The 16211-nt window shown below is 33.6% G+C and overlaps 2 protein-coding genes across 13 annotated transcripts in view; both read left to right on the top strand.

Moving 5' to 3' along the window:
• The window catches only part of LOC128678375 (regulator of G-protein signaling loco-like), a 58460-nt gene extending 53539 nt beyond the window's left edge, over positions 1-4921 (top strand). The window contains exon 4 of the mRNA XM_053759860.1: positions 4795-4921. The gene's annotated coding sequence lies outside the window, so the exon portion shown is untranslated. The remainder of the gene's footprint in view (positions 1-4794) is intronic.
• The window catches only part of loco (locomotion defects), a 66720-nt gene that overhangs the window by 33482 nt on the left and 17027 nt on the right, over positions 1-16211 (top strand). For 2 of the 12 annotated variants that reach the window (XM_053759874.1, XM_053759875.1), the window contains exon 1: positions 4796-4921. The exons of 6 other annotated variants lie outside the window; for them this stretch is intronic. Coding sequence is in view for 4 of the 6 variants with exons in the window: in XM_053759870.1 (XP_053615845.1) it covers positions 10540-10587 (48 nt within the window). In the remaining 2 variants the exon portion in view is untranslated. Of the gene's footprint in view, positions 1-4795; positions 4922-10435; positions 10588-14826; positions 15264-16211 lie in introns of those variants that run through there. 4 more of the 12 variants (XM_053759870.1, XM_053759871.1, XM_053759872.1 and 1 more) reach the window with 2 other exon arrangements.

Raw genomic sequence — 16211 nt, forward strand, 5'->3', positions numbered from 1 at the left:
CTGTCTAACATGTGTTCATTCGTCGGTCGGCAGCTCCCCGCCTCCCCTCCCTCACGTGCCTGTTATGCAGCCCAACCCCCCCCCTCCCCCCGACCACCTCCCTCCTGGCATTGCCATTGCATGCCAGTAAATGAAACTGTTTGCGACGAGCCACGCGTCCCCTCCGCCGTATTGCATGCCAGTAAATCAATACTTGCGCGCCAGATTTAGGTGTACTACTCCAGTACATAAATGACGCGTGTATTGAACTGGCAAGTGTGCTGCTCAGAGGATAAAGGAATGTATTCCGGCAAATTTATCGCGCCTAAATGATTGCTTTTGGCGATAGCTGGCGCGAATTTCATTGCGTACGTGTGTCCCTGAGTTATACATGACTTAACTGTAATTTATTTCGTTTATTCCTTTGACTGTGTTTTGCAATTGACTTGATTTACAATCAACATAACCTACACAAATTCACTACGAATTTGCAACATAAGTAGCTTCAAATTTTCCAGTAGATCTCATCGAGCTTTTGATAGATTTCTAAAATATATTGTAATCATTTTACCTTAATTATGTGTCTATATTTATTTTCTGTATTGTTTGCCTTGAAATTCCAGACATACATATCGAAAGCAAAAAGTCTTCGACATTTGCATCGTTACCAAGTCCACTTTTTTCATCTTTCATGCTGGTGTTATTGTTTTTAAATATCTCTTTGCCTGTTTCACTGTATTTCCATATATTTCCTGATGTGTCAGTAGGTAGACGGTATACGGCTAACTTATTTTAACAGCTGTGACGATCTACGTCACTATCACGTATTGCTGGGGCACTGTTTTTGTCAACTAGTCGAATGTAACGTTACCTGTCTTAACTTGGTGCAAAATGTGATTATATATTCTTTCAAAAAAGATTTGTCTTCCTATTGTTTCTTATGTAATATGTTTTACAGGTTTAGGTGATTAACAAATTAAGCAATTGTGAAGTGTATTCGATTTTTCTTTAATAAATTACCATACCATATTGATCTCTTTGTAGAGGTAATAGCGAATAAATTGCTATGAATCAGTTAACAAATCTATTGACTAATAATTACTTGCACATGTTAAAATGTAATTGCAATTTCCTTCAGATTATTGATAAGATTGCATTTGTTATCATAGATATTTTCCACTCTTATTATGTTTTCTCTCTTATTTGTTCTCTTATTTGTAAGTTTAACATAGACAAGCTTTTCCCGCGGCTTCGTCCGCGTTCACCGCCCCGTGATAGTCATGTGGGGTATAATTTTTGAAAAATAAGTAGACTAGGTATATTTGAACGGGGCTCATTAACTAACATAACAAACATCAAAATTGATCTAAGCGTTTTAGCCGTGAAAGCCGAACAAAGACAGACAGACTTTTGCATTTATAATATTAGTATGGAAGTATGTATATTTTGACATTTAATTGGTGTATTGTATATCAAGCCTTGTTTGACCATCTGTGTAGACGGATGTGTTGTGTTACCACCGTTGGCGTGGCGCGTGCTATGTCAGCGAAAACAATCAAGTTACACCTGAGAATATAATGGAATAAAATAAAATGTACAAATGCGCTGTTTTTTGTATTTTAATTTCAACGTATTTTCTGTTTTCATATACATCATATAGCAATTATATACGTCATAAATTAACTTAATATACCACCACCTACACTTCTAAAACGCAGTTGAAGAAGAAGCGGCGCAATAAAGTTCATCGCAGCCTTTTCTCCAAGGACAATAACAAATGTGGGTCCTATACAGAATGTAGTGGGTCGGAAGGAAGACATCATAAGCATTGAAATGACTCTAAAACTAAAAATTGTAGTTAGGGTGCCGACCCATCATCTGGAGAAATTCATGAAAGAGGACTTCTGGCCGCAGGGACTAGTGTTCCGGAGGTTCCGTGGACAATTGCCTGACCCAGCGCGCCACACGTCGCCGACACTACGTGTAACCTAGTTTTAAGAATATTTTATTTATATGTATTTATAATATGGGTCACTGGCATTTGTGTTAGGTTTTTTATACTGTACTTATGTTATTACCTGAAATAAAATTATTATTATATTAAAACATAATACGTTATACACCTAAATCTAAAAAGAAATCACACCTATTGCTGAAAATCGCATGAAAATCCGTGCAGTTTTTTAGTTTATCGTAAACATAGACGTGGCAGAGGATTTTGTTTTATAATATGTGAGGATTGTACAATCAGTGTGTGTGTTTCCGCCCTAGTGTAGGTCCACTTCGTGTCCGCCCGTGGATGTCGTACGAGGCGGCTAATAGACACATAGTTTCAGCAGTTGACGGGCAACAATACCATTGCCAAGAATTGCTGATGTCAGTCAGGCGGCCGGTTTTCGCAGATTACACAACAAGAGAACACAACAGATTGTGATGCTAATAAACGACTTCAAGTAGAATTAGATGATTAAATATGTCCAAAATTAGAATACTTACAAATATTCAAGAGTTCATGACCTTTGACCCCAGTATTTGTGTCTAAAGTAAATAATTAATAGTTTTCAGTATCAATTATGTTCTATTCTAGTGAGATCGCGTGATTGTAATCACCTGGTTTTAATTATAAATTCAATGGCTTAGTTACTTGTACTATTTCAAATGTCATTATTGATTGTAAGTTCAGGTACTCTATCTTGAGCTATATACTGTGTTGCCATAAATTTTTAAGTAGACGCTTATTCTGTCTTATTTCAGGACATTTATTTTGTTTATTTTATTTATATTGAATCAGTTGCGTCTTCGCTTCCGTGGGAGTTTCGGGATAAAAAGTACCCTTTATGTAATTCAGGTTATGTTCTAACCGTGTACCCAATTTCATAACAATCCGCCCAGTACATTTTGCGTGAAAGAGTAATAAACTTACATACATACATTCTCACAAACTTTCGCCTTTGTAATATTAGTAGGATTTCTTGGATCATAGCAAAAATAATTATCACCACGTTTAGCTGGATAGCTGGGTTTTTGATGGAATTGATGTTCTCAATATGAAAGGTTGCTAGCCCCTATCCCATAAGACAAATTATCCTTTATCTTATTATCTTCATTTAGGTGCGTTCCCATGATCCATGTCTTAAATAAATTTTTACTCCTACCGCGTGTTTACCCATCAACTGCTGCATAATTCGAATCCCTTTCGTCTCATTTATTAAAACCGCTAATCGAAGTATACATTGGCATATAATTATCATTATGACGCATGTAGCTGTATTTATCAATGCTATTTATACTCTTTTTCATTCTGCCGAGGCATTCAGAGTCACGCTCGGCCAATTTCTCACATATTTACTTGCAATTAGAACTAGTATTTTCATCGCGGGAAACCTCACGCAAACAGGGGGAGTGGAACCCTTGAGAAGTTTTTTTTAAGAACTAATTGAAAGTTTTCATACTGGTCTGGAGCGAAAGACAACTGAATGTTTTACCAATATTATATGACAACAAAAAAAAATTTATAGAAGCCTCTCCAAAATGTTCTTTCATTTTATCGAGTGGGTTATTTTTTGCTGGTGTCAGATTTGAATGAAGTCATCTAACATGACTTTTGCGACTACCGCATCTAGTGGGAGGTAATCGACAATGTTGAACTAACTAGTCAACCAGAATGTTCACGATGTTTTCCTTCATCGGACGCAAATGGTGGCCTATAAAAATAAAACACCATACATACGTCAGATTGGACTCCTGAAAAGCCTGCAAAGATTGATTTCTTTCGATCTTTTGACAACTGATAGTCAACATACCTGCGATTTGATAAGCAAGTAGTGAAAAAAAAACTATTTTCATAAATATCCTAGATTTCGTTATCGATGACGTTTATCAGAGCATGTGATAGCAGTAGCTTTGTCAAGATCACTTAATCCTGGTTTAGAGCGTTGACATCTCACCATGGATTTTCCAGTCTGAATAAGATGAAAATTTAATCATCTGAAATTTTATTTATAATGATAATGACAATGATATCCCGAGGGGTGTTAATCTGGATTCCAATGGCAACAGTCAAAGACAAAGGCTAGGGACTATTGAATTTAACAGCATCTGAAACCAAAACAACACAAACCACAACTTTGGTGTGTAGTAGAAAATCAATTTGCGAATTCTTTAAACACCTGCCCTATATGCCGTACGTATTCGGAGTAGACTTTACATACGATAAAACAGAAATTTACATAATTCATAATTCTTGTGTTGTTTTTTGTTACAGGTAAGATGTCGTTCCAATTCATTCACCGTTTTACTAAATATGTTGGATTCAGTAAGTTTCTGACTTTTGATCGGGTGTAATGAGACTTCGTTACGAAAGTATAATGATTCTGTTGACGTCGCAAATTACTATAAATCAATCATTTCACAGGTTTACAAAAGATTCATTATATATCCGTACTTTTGTCGACCAATTATTACCTTCAAGTGAAATTGCCATTTCAATTTCCCAATTTGTGTGACAAACCGTTAGCGTTAGCATTACCAAACATTAGCATTTTATTGGTGTAATAAAAAATTTAGGCCTTATCCCCTAAATCTGTGACTTGCATGTGCATCGCTTAATATAATGTTAGCTATTCGAATACGAATATCATAAAAATTTACCTATATAGAAATGCTAGGCGAAATCTATCTACAGTTTGCCTTATAGTCACAACGAGCAGAATTTTCCCGCCAGTTATTCTATAAATGGGTCGTACAAGTGCCACCTTACAATAGCCCTAGGTATGGGAGTCTCCATGGTGATTTTGATTGTGATGTCTGCTTCAGCCATCAGTCTGCGGTCGCGCGCCTAAGCCTGTGGCTGCCTCCAGCGAACAATAGAAAGTGTTGATAGTGCCAAGTGCCTTCATAATGACGTAGCCGGCGAAAGTACAGCAAGATCAATACGCTCAAGGTCAGCCATCTTGGTTTTTTGACAGCGCATATCGGGCACGTGCTGTTTTTTGCATTTGAATTTTCAAATTCACGCGTCTAAGTACAGGTATCGGACCACGTGAATGTTACGCGTGAATTTTTTTCTGTTTTAGGAAAAGACAATAGAATTTTTTTTGCTGAATATGACTTTTTTTGTAATAACACAACTTCACATTAACTATGAATTCCAATGTGAAACCATTGAATTTATAGTTAATGTGAAGTTGTGTACTTCTATCTTTAGTTGGAGTTTTTAAAAACTTAATTTGATAAATAATAATAAATATATATTTATCGTCATGCTCCCAAACAAATCTATAAATACATTTATTTCAATCGCACCTTAATTGACAGGTATACAGAATTGTTATTAAATAAAAGCAAAAATTTCACTACAATAATATGCTCGAATGTGAGACAAAAGCAATAGCTGGTTCATGCTGGCACAAAATATTTTGTTCAATAGCTGTCTTTGTGCACAATCCTCATTAACTTTTATCCGTATTTATCTGTTCACTAAAAGTTAAAGCCTTTTCTGTTAGAATTCGCGAGTTGATTTCTTTTGTTTCGCGAAAACGTTGATCAATAAATTTCTTAGGTTCAAGTTTGGTTGTGTTTTCATCTGCAAGAAACTGATCTATCATTCACGCTTTAATAGGAATTTTCTTATTACTTCTTCTTCATAGTCGTATTTCTTCATGGCTGAGGGTCACGGTCATAACGTGGAATGAAACATATAATAAAACTGTAAGTGGGCTATGTTTGCACCTAAAAGATATTAAAGAAAAAATATTTTGGGGGACTTTATGGGAATAATAGGAGCCAAAAAATTTTATGTAGAATTTTGTTTTTGTTTGTATTTTTGTTCGCGCATCACGCAAAAACGACTGGATGATATCTCATGTGGTCTTACAGTTGTATAGGGGAAAGTCTAACTTAAAATCTGGTATAGGTTTCATCGCGATACGTTGCTTAGATCCCGAGATATCGACATTAAGGAGTTATGAGTGAACACACGAAATAAACGCTAAAGCTAGTTCAAATTCCTCACTGGAAAATATATCCCAGATTATTACATACTCCTATTTATTATATACTCTTATTTTATTGTAATATAATTTTGTATGAGGAGATTGTTTTTAGCTATAAATTTTTGCCGTCTCGTCTTCCGTCGATGTACAATAATGTACCTACATTGTACATTAGTCATATCAATGGTTCAAATAACACTATCAGTTAGATTGCTATCATTCATGTCTATTTTTACTCTGTTATTAATAACTCGGTAATATCTTAATTCCTTTTGTGCAACAATATATTTGCTTCTATTTGTCAAGCTTTTTGTAAAGATTTGTTTGAATTCGCATGTTCATTTTGTGTCATGTCAGTTTTATGATTCATAAGTCTATTAGTGGGAGCTTCTTTTCATATTTGTGTTTACTGTATGTTGAGGCTCATCATTATTAATATCAATATATGTTCTTCTTAACAGATTTTGCCTCATATTTTTGTTACTGTCATTGGACCTATGCTTACTTAACGACGAAATATATACACTTACAAGAAAATGGTGGATTTAGATTATTGTTCAATCAATTATAATAATATTGTTTCAAACTGAAAATTCTTTATTCAACTTCGGAAGATATACATTATTGACCTCGTAATTAAAGTAGCTGGCTCTTGTTGACAGTTAAAATTAACTAGTTTATGCGATTGCTTGCCACATTTGGGCGACTTCAATAAAATTTGACAAAAATTATCACATTCGAAAATATGTATATTATCCCCTAAGACTATATAAGACTGATCTGTATAGATATATTAATTTAAATAAATGAGTTGCATTTGTCTAGTTATTTGGTTGTGTCGTAAACACATTTTGTTTAATAAACTGATTAAACTTTTCTTGAAACCGACACACAAGATTGTCGTAGACAAATATATTGTAATGTTAATATTTGCTTCTTGAAAAGTAGCTAAAAATAGTTTCAGATGGAATTGTTGTTTCCTGAATTTTTTATCTGTTATTATTTCGACTTGAAATTTATAGCAAACTGCGTTTGTCTTTCCAAAGATTTAGTTTTGTTTCTTCCAAAATAGTATAATAGCGATGATTTATGTTATTTATTTTCATTCATTTAATTTGTCACTTCAATCTCGTCTAGTTGTATTTTTTTTTTCAATGTAAACCCTGAACGTGATCTCATGTCATCCAGAGAATATTATCCAGAAATGGACGCGATATACTTCGACGATTTTTTGATTGAAGGTTAAAATATAACCTGCAACATTCTATATCATAGCAAGAGAATAAAACTACCCTATCAAAGAACTTGAAATGGGTAATCCACTTTTGCAAATAAAACAAAATTAAATACTTCTCTCAAATATTATTTTTTTAAAATCGGTTTAGTGACGTAGTAACTAATCATAACATTATTTATGCATTGAGTTCACCTATTATTAACTTTTTAACTTTACCAATACAGTTCAAATAAACAAAAAACGTATTAGCTAGTTTAGATGATACAAATAAGTAATTAACACAGATAAACGCAATACTGATAGAAAATGCCAGTTGGCCATGGCCTACATAGCCAAACACTATTAAAACAATACCACATATGCACATGACATGGCTATCTAAGGTAAACAGTGATGTGTAAATACTGCTGTTTCGGCGATAACGTATGTAAATAACGTGTGATTTTCGAAACTAACGTAAAGTGATACACGTTTTGTCCTGGTGGTGATATCGTGGTTAAAATTTGAAATTTACTGCCAAATTTTTTAAAGCTAAGAGACAAATTAGGAAAGCAGAATAGGCTCCGACGACGCTAGGGAAGCAACCGGAAAAGATGTTGAAAATACACAAGAGATAAAAAGACTATTACATGTCCGGAAGAAAAATTAATCAATTGATTTGAAAATGAAATCAGAATTACAAATAAAAAATGTACTTGCATTGTATTTCATAAACCAACCCGTGTTCTTGAAAGTTCGTTTTAACTCTCAAACGTATCTTATGCTCTTTTAAAAAAAAATAGTTTTGTTAATGTACACTTATCATTAACTATTTTAGACGGAAAAAATGCTTTAAAATGATTATGTTCTCTCACAATATAATATGCATTGAAAAAATTCTACTAAACCCTTATCTTTCGCCAATTTATTGGTTCCAAGCAAAGCAAGCAATCGCTTGAACAAAAGATAGATTACTTCGAATGGAAACAAAAGAATTAAACAATGTTAGGTAGTACCTGTTCTTACCGTTGCGAGATTGCAGTAAACTTAGTTCCCGTAAGACCATTTCGAAAAGATATTTCTATATCACTATTGTGGCACTTAGATAATAAAAACAGTTTTGCGTAAGAATCAATCAATTCTTTTTTTGTTCGTTTGGCTTACTTTCATATATAAACCTATATATCAAAAAAAGAATTATAATCTTTACTTACTTACTCTGGAGAGACGAGAGAGCGCTATAGTCGTCTTTTCTGCGCTATGGTTCGTTCGTTTGAAATTCAAAGCTTTTGCGGTTTACAAAATATGTACCTATAAAAAAGGTATGAGTATATTACACTTATGAATGTTCTACGCGTTTTGTATGCCCACCATACTGATATAACTCATCATGAATCGCGGAAAACTAATCTAAGACACACTCTTTGCTGTCGAGATGTCCTTACTGTGTTGACAGCAAACATTTGCTTACATCTAATTGAACGATAAAATAGTTTGCGTTGTTTCATTCAGGATGTGGTCTAAAGGAGTCTGAAGGAGATACCGTCGACTGACCCCGCGGGACCAGTTGTAATTGCGATGTTTTCAATTTTACTATCTCCGCTGGCATCACTGCCTAAAAAGGACAATAGAGCGAAAACTGATTGACATTTTTTAATTTCGTGTCTATTGGGATATATCTTTAACAAAAATCGATTTTTGATGACCGAAATTATTCTCTCATGTGGAAAAACAAATGCAAAATTTTGCAATCCCTTATTGGATCCGCGCCTCTGATACAGACGTGATCAGTCGACAGAATAATCGTCAAAAGGAAGTGTCTGTTGGTATAATGACTGTTGTGCCCCGTAGGGGTAATATCCTTCGTTATTAATTAAGTATAAAAAATGAAATCTTAATGTTATCTTGACCCAAAATGAACAACCTTATTTAACGCAACATTGGTTTGTGCTATCACAAATCTCTAGAATTTAATTTTATTACAAGACAAACTGGTAATGGCTGTGGAACAGATTTTCTTTTGTGCGAACAATTATGTTCTAACAAAAGAAAATTCATTAACGCTAGAAATTCTAGTCCTTTCCACGGTTTCATATTGAAGTGAAAACATTACAATACTGCGTGATTATGTACTTATGGATACACAAACACGTCATAGCAATGATTTTCTTCAGTCACTTGTTCATCTAAATATTTTAGCCAATCGAATTTTTGTGGTCGATCTATACTATCGCCCAAAAGAAATTCTATACCTGTATTATCTAAATCTATTAATTGAAATATAGTAGCGTTTTTATCATGTCTACAAAGCCACTCTAATGCTCGTATCTATCAAATGTGTTCGACCGTATCGTTATTGGAAACGTAACTGATGATATTTTTCATTCACCCGATAAGGCAGCAAGGCTGTAAGTGTATTGTACTGTTTCATTATTTACCATTTCTACTTACAGCAAATAATTTTGTATATGCGTCTTCGGTGTCTTGAATCGCTTTTATTAATCGAAGATTTTTATTAAAAAATATTGTGGTTGCAGCTCAAAAATTCGTTTTATTTTCACGCCTATTGCATAGTCCTGTGGCCCAAGATTCTGCCGTTTAATAAATAAAGATCCATTGAAAAGCTGCCCCAAATTGATAGCTATTTGAACTATTGACATGCGTTATTTGAGTTGCTAACTAGCTAAATTGATAGTTGATGCTAGTGTCAAGAATAACCATTTGGTTGTATGATGTTGCATTGGTTGTTTTAATTATAAACACATTAGCTATTGTTTTCTTCTGCTCTTTCCTCAAAAAGTCTTTTGGACTAAATTCTACATGTACTACAATATTAGAATGTTCACTTTCGTTGAACGCATCAGCATACTTATTATATATCCAGAAAATAGTGGTGTTATTTATAATCAAAGACAAAGTAAAATCAAAGCTATTACTAAATCGTCTTCATCTATCACCAATGTAACTGTGAAATGGCAAAAGATAGACTCTCAACGTACCACAAGTGAAAACTGGCTTCAAAATAAACAAATTGCATCGCTCCCACGTTGCTGACGCGTGCCTTCTTATCACTGATAAGATTAACCTGTTCAGGCTGGTCCAACATTGCAGACCATCGACGTACATTGCCCGTTTATAATTTCTCGCTATGACTTCACACACGAGAAAAGCAAGCGATGTACGTCAATTCGGCGCAGTGTTCGGCAAATTTACATGCGTTGTAAGATTTAGTCCGAACGCCCACGCTTGCGTTAGTATGATCCAAACCGTCGTTGGACGAAGTCGTGTGTGTATTAACATGTGAAGAACGTTAGCCCATGGTTTAAAGACTTTAAAGGATTGACCTCCAGAATGCCTGTCGTCAGATTTGGCAAGTTGATAAATAAGATCTCGTTTATTGTGAGTATTTTTCATATTTATTTTTAATTAGCATTTTGTTTTAATTTCATTGCTCAATAATACACTCAATGGAATAAATCTATACAACATTTGCTTTATACGAGTAAAAACCTTTTATTTTTTTGGTATTTCATTTGTTTCGTCATTGAAATATGCCGTGAATGACTTCCGTTCAAAAAGATTTCATACTAATTAGATCCATAACAATTGAAATATTTTCGTTTTCTCTTTGGATCTACTGTGTCGATCATTATTGAAATTTATGGTTATTCATCTACATTTTTAAAGTTGGTCTTATTGAAATCCATGTATTATCTACTTCCTGTTTAATTATATACACAGCTATTGATATCAATTATCAAACTGATATGTTTAATGTTCTTATTGATCAATGGAATGCCAAGTTTTGTTGTTGCGATAATTTGTTTACGAGTGTTTATCATTATGTATTGTTATTATCTTATTAATATTTTCATCTTTCTCATATTATTCTTCTATCATATATTTTTATCTTTCTTTCTATCACTCATTGGAGTAATTGATTCTTAATTATAAAGCATCGAGCGTCGGCGCATCTTAAAATCAGTAGCATCATTCATAATTTAATACCTACTTTACGTTCCCGGCTTCGCTCGGGTAAAGCTATAATAAATTATACACTTAGACCTTCCTCAGAATCACACTATCTATTAAAATACCCCGCATCATTATCCGTCGCGTAGTTAAAAGATTAAACCAATAGCCATAAGTTACTTTGTTTTATATTATGTAGTGCGACTACCGCAGTTTCGCCTATGTTACTCTCCAGATCTCCAAATATGTTACAACCTGAAAAAGAACAAACAAACACCCTTTTGCATTAATAATTTATTACGATTTTTGCTTCAAAACAGAAAATTTTCATTTTAAGTCCATCGCCAAATTGAATGAGACATGTGATGAGAAAAACCAGTTGTTTATTTTTATTGCGCTCTCCGATTCGTTTATAAACATCATTAATTAGTAACGATTTATAATTAATGTCATTACTAAGTTCAATTATGACATACATAGTTTATTTTCACGTTTCTTTTAATTACCAAAGAGAAGGATGAACTCAACATTTATTTTCCTCATAACTTTACTATAATCGCTAATGGAAATGTTTCTATACTTCCCATTACTTCAATGATCAAAAACTACTACTTTTAATACTAAAATAATGATTTTATCCATCTCCTACACTAGACGGATGAAAGTAAACTGCTAAAAATGTCTGGATATTGAGTTGTCAAAAAATCAAAATCAAACCATTTATTCAGAAATTAGGCCTTAACAGGCACTTTTTCACGTCATATTCTAAATTAAATGATGTTTATCAAAAGCTACAAACTACTAGCATTTCGGAACAAACGACCACTGCTGAGAAGAAATGCCGAAAGAAACTCATTCAAACAGTGTTGGTCCCTACATTTTTATTGTTCAGTTGTATCAGTTGTAAATGCGTAAATGAGTTTTTTGTAAACTTCACATAGAAGGAGTTAGATCTCAAAGTATTTTGTTATCTCTTCACACTAACTTATATGTTATTATACCTGTTATGTTTAGTACTTGCTTGAATATTGTTCCTGTAGAAAATTCAGGTGGAAGCCGCGGCCACAAGCAAGTATAAATTAAATAGGATGTGTCATTAATTGCAGACTAAAATATGATTAAACTTTAATCAAAGCTTTTATCTGAAGCCGATTAAGTTCCGCATTGACGATCGCATGGTCTCGATTCGTAAATACTTTTACTGCAATAATGATTCGTATGTAGGTAACACAGACAGATAACATGGAATTTATTTGTTGAACAGTGTAAACATAGCCTAAATTGTAAATGATTAATACATCGTAATCGATTCGAATAATTTTTATCATGGCGCCGACGACTGCTAGAGTGAAGATCACGAGGAAGGAAACGTACTTCAGGAAGACCACAAATGATGGAAAGATAACAACAAAAAGATAGCAGGCAGTAACTGGGTCTTAACTGGTCAGAACAGGGAAAAATGGCAGAAACTGAAGGTCTACACCAAATATTTGATATAAAACTGATAAGAAAGAAGTTTCTAAACGTTCACAAACCTTATTCCTTACTTTCGTAAAATATCACTACATATTTAGCATTTATAAAACAAAGTCGCTTCCCGCTGTCTGGCTGTCGTCACTAAAACTATGCAGCGGATTTTGATGCGGGGTGTTTTATTAGATAGTTTGATTTCCGAGGATGTTTTAGGCGTATAGTATATTATGACTTTACCCGAGCGAAGCCGGTACGGGCCGCTAGTTATAATATCATTGGGATAGGATCCAGATATGCCCTCATAAATGGAGCCGATCAATCTGCACGATGACAGTTATATTAAAATTAACATACAGTCCGGTCGTTATTGGCTCATTATCAGCACAATGGATGAATGACAGCCAATCATTATTTGTCTTCGTTGATACGCCAATAATTTATATCGATGGCTGGTAAAGCTCAAATTTGCGTTGTTAAAATTATTTTCTTTTTTCCACGTCCATGATAATGGCCAGTATTTGAGGTCGTCATTATTTTTGATCTGGGTCAATGTATGTCTACATCTTTGGAATCACATTAACTATTGATGAAAACCCCTACAAAAAATCGTCTGGTACGTTTTGAGTTTATCGCGTACAGACAGACGGATATTAAACTTCTTTTTATAGTGTGTGGGGAAAGGGAATTGCGAGCATAGAGGCAAATTTAAGTTAATTTGATACTTAAGATCAATTTGGGAGTTCTACAAAAGAAAATAACATCACCAAAGATCATATACACAAGGATAGAAATATATTTTGCGAAGGACACGAACCTGCAACTCTAAAATTATCAAAACAAGACTTTAATCAGCCATGGCTGATCAAAATCATGATTTTACAAGCATTTGTTAGAAACAACTATGCCACTAAGCACTCACCTTTTAGAGTTATGTGCGAATGTATCACTTCACAAATTAGTGTTAATATTTTATTACCATTCCGAGAAAGATTGGATGAGTTAAACATTCATATTTCTTCTATTATGTACGACAAACTGCATGTTAAGTTACCCTGAATGATGTGACCGTATTGTGTGTTAATTTGATATACTATGACACCACATAACTAAAGGATCTTAAATCTATACTATCTATACTATTATTATAAAGAGGTAAGCGTTTGTGAGATTGTATGTTTGAGGCGGGTAATCTCCGAAACAACCGAAACGATTTAAAAAAATATTTTACCATTAGAAAGTTACATTATCCAAGATTGCTATAGGCTATATTTTATCTCAAAATTCCCACGGGAGCGAACTTGGTAGTACTATAATACTTTTCTATTTAAGATCCCTTTGTTATGTGGTGGTTAAAGGGTTTTAGGAGGGGAATACAAAGGCGATTTAAATTCAAGACGTGTTTCAAAGACTGCACGAATTGAGAGGGAATTAGGTAATAGGAAGAATTTAGGTAATAGATAGAACATAGCGTATAGGCAAGCGATAGAACTAAATAGAAATAAAACCTATATAGGTACATACATGAAGTTTCAAGTTGATTGTAAACACTTCTAAATATTAGTCGTCAGTCGCGTCCATTGTGACGAACATGAAAATCTCCCAAACAACATTATAAGGGAGTAAATGGCAAAGAATTTTGTGCTGTTGATGGTACTATAAACAATTCCATTTCATAAATAAAGCCGATTTTCTGTCTGTACGCGAGGTCTTCCCTAATGACGCAGTGTCCCGATATTTATACATGATTCATCTACTATACGGCATCATGCTAGCTATTGGGAAAATTATTGTTCTTTTTGTTACATTTTCATAAAATGCTTTTACTGATGTTTAAAGGAAATAATCTGTCTGCAATATGTATATACTTCTCTTTTTATGGTCAAAGAAGTGATTGAAGTTAAAGCGAAGCGGTGGTGTTCAAGTGTTTGAGGCCGTCCGTCTATGATCGAAAAGTCCCAGGTTCGAATCTTACTCGTACCACATGGATTTGTATAATCTGATTCATGTTTAGTAATTTTCATAGATCATAGTTTACGAGACCAAAGTGTCATAACAACATGTAAACCGTATTCGAAATGAATTCCTGTTCACAATCATTCAATAAAGCGATTATACTCGCTCCATGAATGGTGCCGGATACAGCATTCAGTATTGTATGGAACTGTCCGGAGTTACGAGTTCAACCATTAGTTTGTAAGTAGGCGTGGTGGCGAATGGTCATACACACACGGCGGGACTTTTTCTAAAATCGTCGTTTGTGTTGTTTATTCAATCATCTATTGCAAATAGCGATGCATCTATGAAGTCTTTTGAATGATTGATGTTTAGTTTTAAATTTCAAATCTGTGGTGAATCATTGTGTAATTTATGTGATATTGTCGATACTTCGAATTGTCTGTTTGTAGTTTTGAAAATATCTTTGGTATTTCCAACGAATTCTTCGAGTGTTTCTTAGGTATTTCTAGCAGATTTTGTGTTAAAAGCAACAGCATTTGATACTGGTGTAAGCTTAAGGTCACCCGTACAAGTGATAACAATTGAGTGATTAAATCGGTTAAATGTTAATTGATGTATTGTGTGGGTGAACCAAAATGGTGACATGGTATGTGACGGATCGCTCTAAAGACGAGGTAATATTTGTGTATTATTTTCCGTTTTAATATTACATTTTTGATAATAAATTATTCTCTCTCGCGTGTTTCTGATTACGTTCGGGATTGTGATGCCACGAAGCCCAAGGTCTGCGTAAGATTAACCTAAAAATTTTGAAAATTCGACTGAAATTTTCAACCTGCTACCCGTCTGACTTTACCCTCTTTGATAATGCTATTGTTGCCTATCAACTGCCTAGCCTATACCTTAGTCGCCTCGTAGTCTTTTACTAGGGCGGAACCACACACCACTTTATAACTATATTTTAAGATTCAGATATTGAAATAGAATGCTCTCTACGTACACTATAAGAATATAAATAACTCTTCTAATTTACGAACTAATTTAGCACTTTCTCCAAAAGTGAATGTAACAAGAATAGGTACACTCAATGGAAATCTTTGGGTAGCTAGTTTACTTTATCTATGGTAAATATCATTTATTTTTATCGAAACCATTCATTTTGTGAGTTTCAAATGAAAGAGATCTTATTTCCTTGCTTTTAGCTTCATTATCTAAATCTTTAATTCATTCATATCATATCTACTTGATGCCTAAATTTTTATCTTTTTTAATTTCATTATTATACTTAGTTATGTGTTATATTTAATCATCTAATCTTGGATCCTATACTTTGAATACATCAGTCGACGCTTGTCATGTTCCTTTATATTATAATTTATTTTATTCATATTTAATTTCTTTCAATCAGTTAATAGTAATTTAACAATAACATCAACACGCTTCATTAGTTAACTTTGAATGAACGCCCTTCTTTCTTTCGAACCATTTTATTTGAAATAATAATAATAAATATTGAAATTAAAAAAATTAAGTAAATTATTTATATTAAATATAAATTAAACTTTTTGATTGGAAGTCAAATATACTAAATATAATTATATAAATAATTAATTTTTTCATCA

Source organism: Plodia interpunctella, chromosome 19 (genome assembly GCF_027563975.2).
Source record: "Plodia interpunctella isolate USDA-ARS_2022_Savannah chromosome 19, ilPloInte3.2, whole genome shotgun sequence".
Classification (NCBI taxonomy): domain Eukaryota; kingdom Metazoa; phylum Arthropoda; class Insecta; order Lepidoptera; family Pyralidae; genus Plodia; species Plodia interpunctella.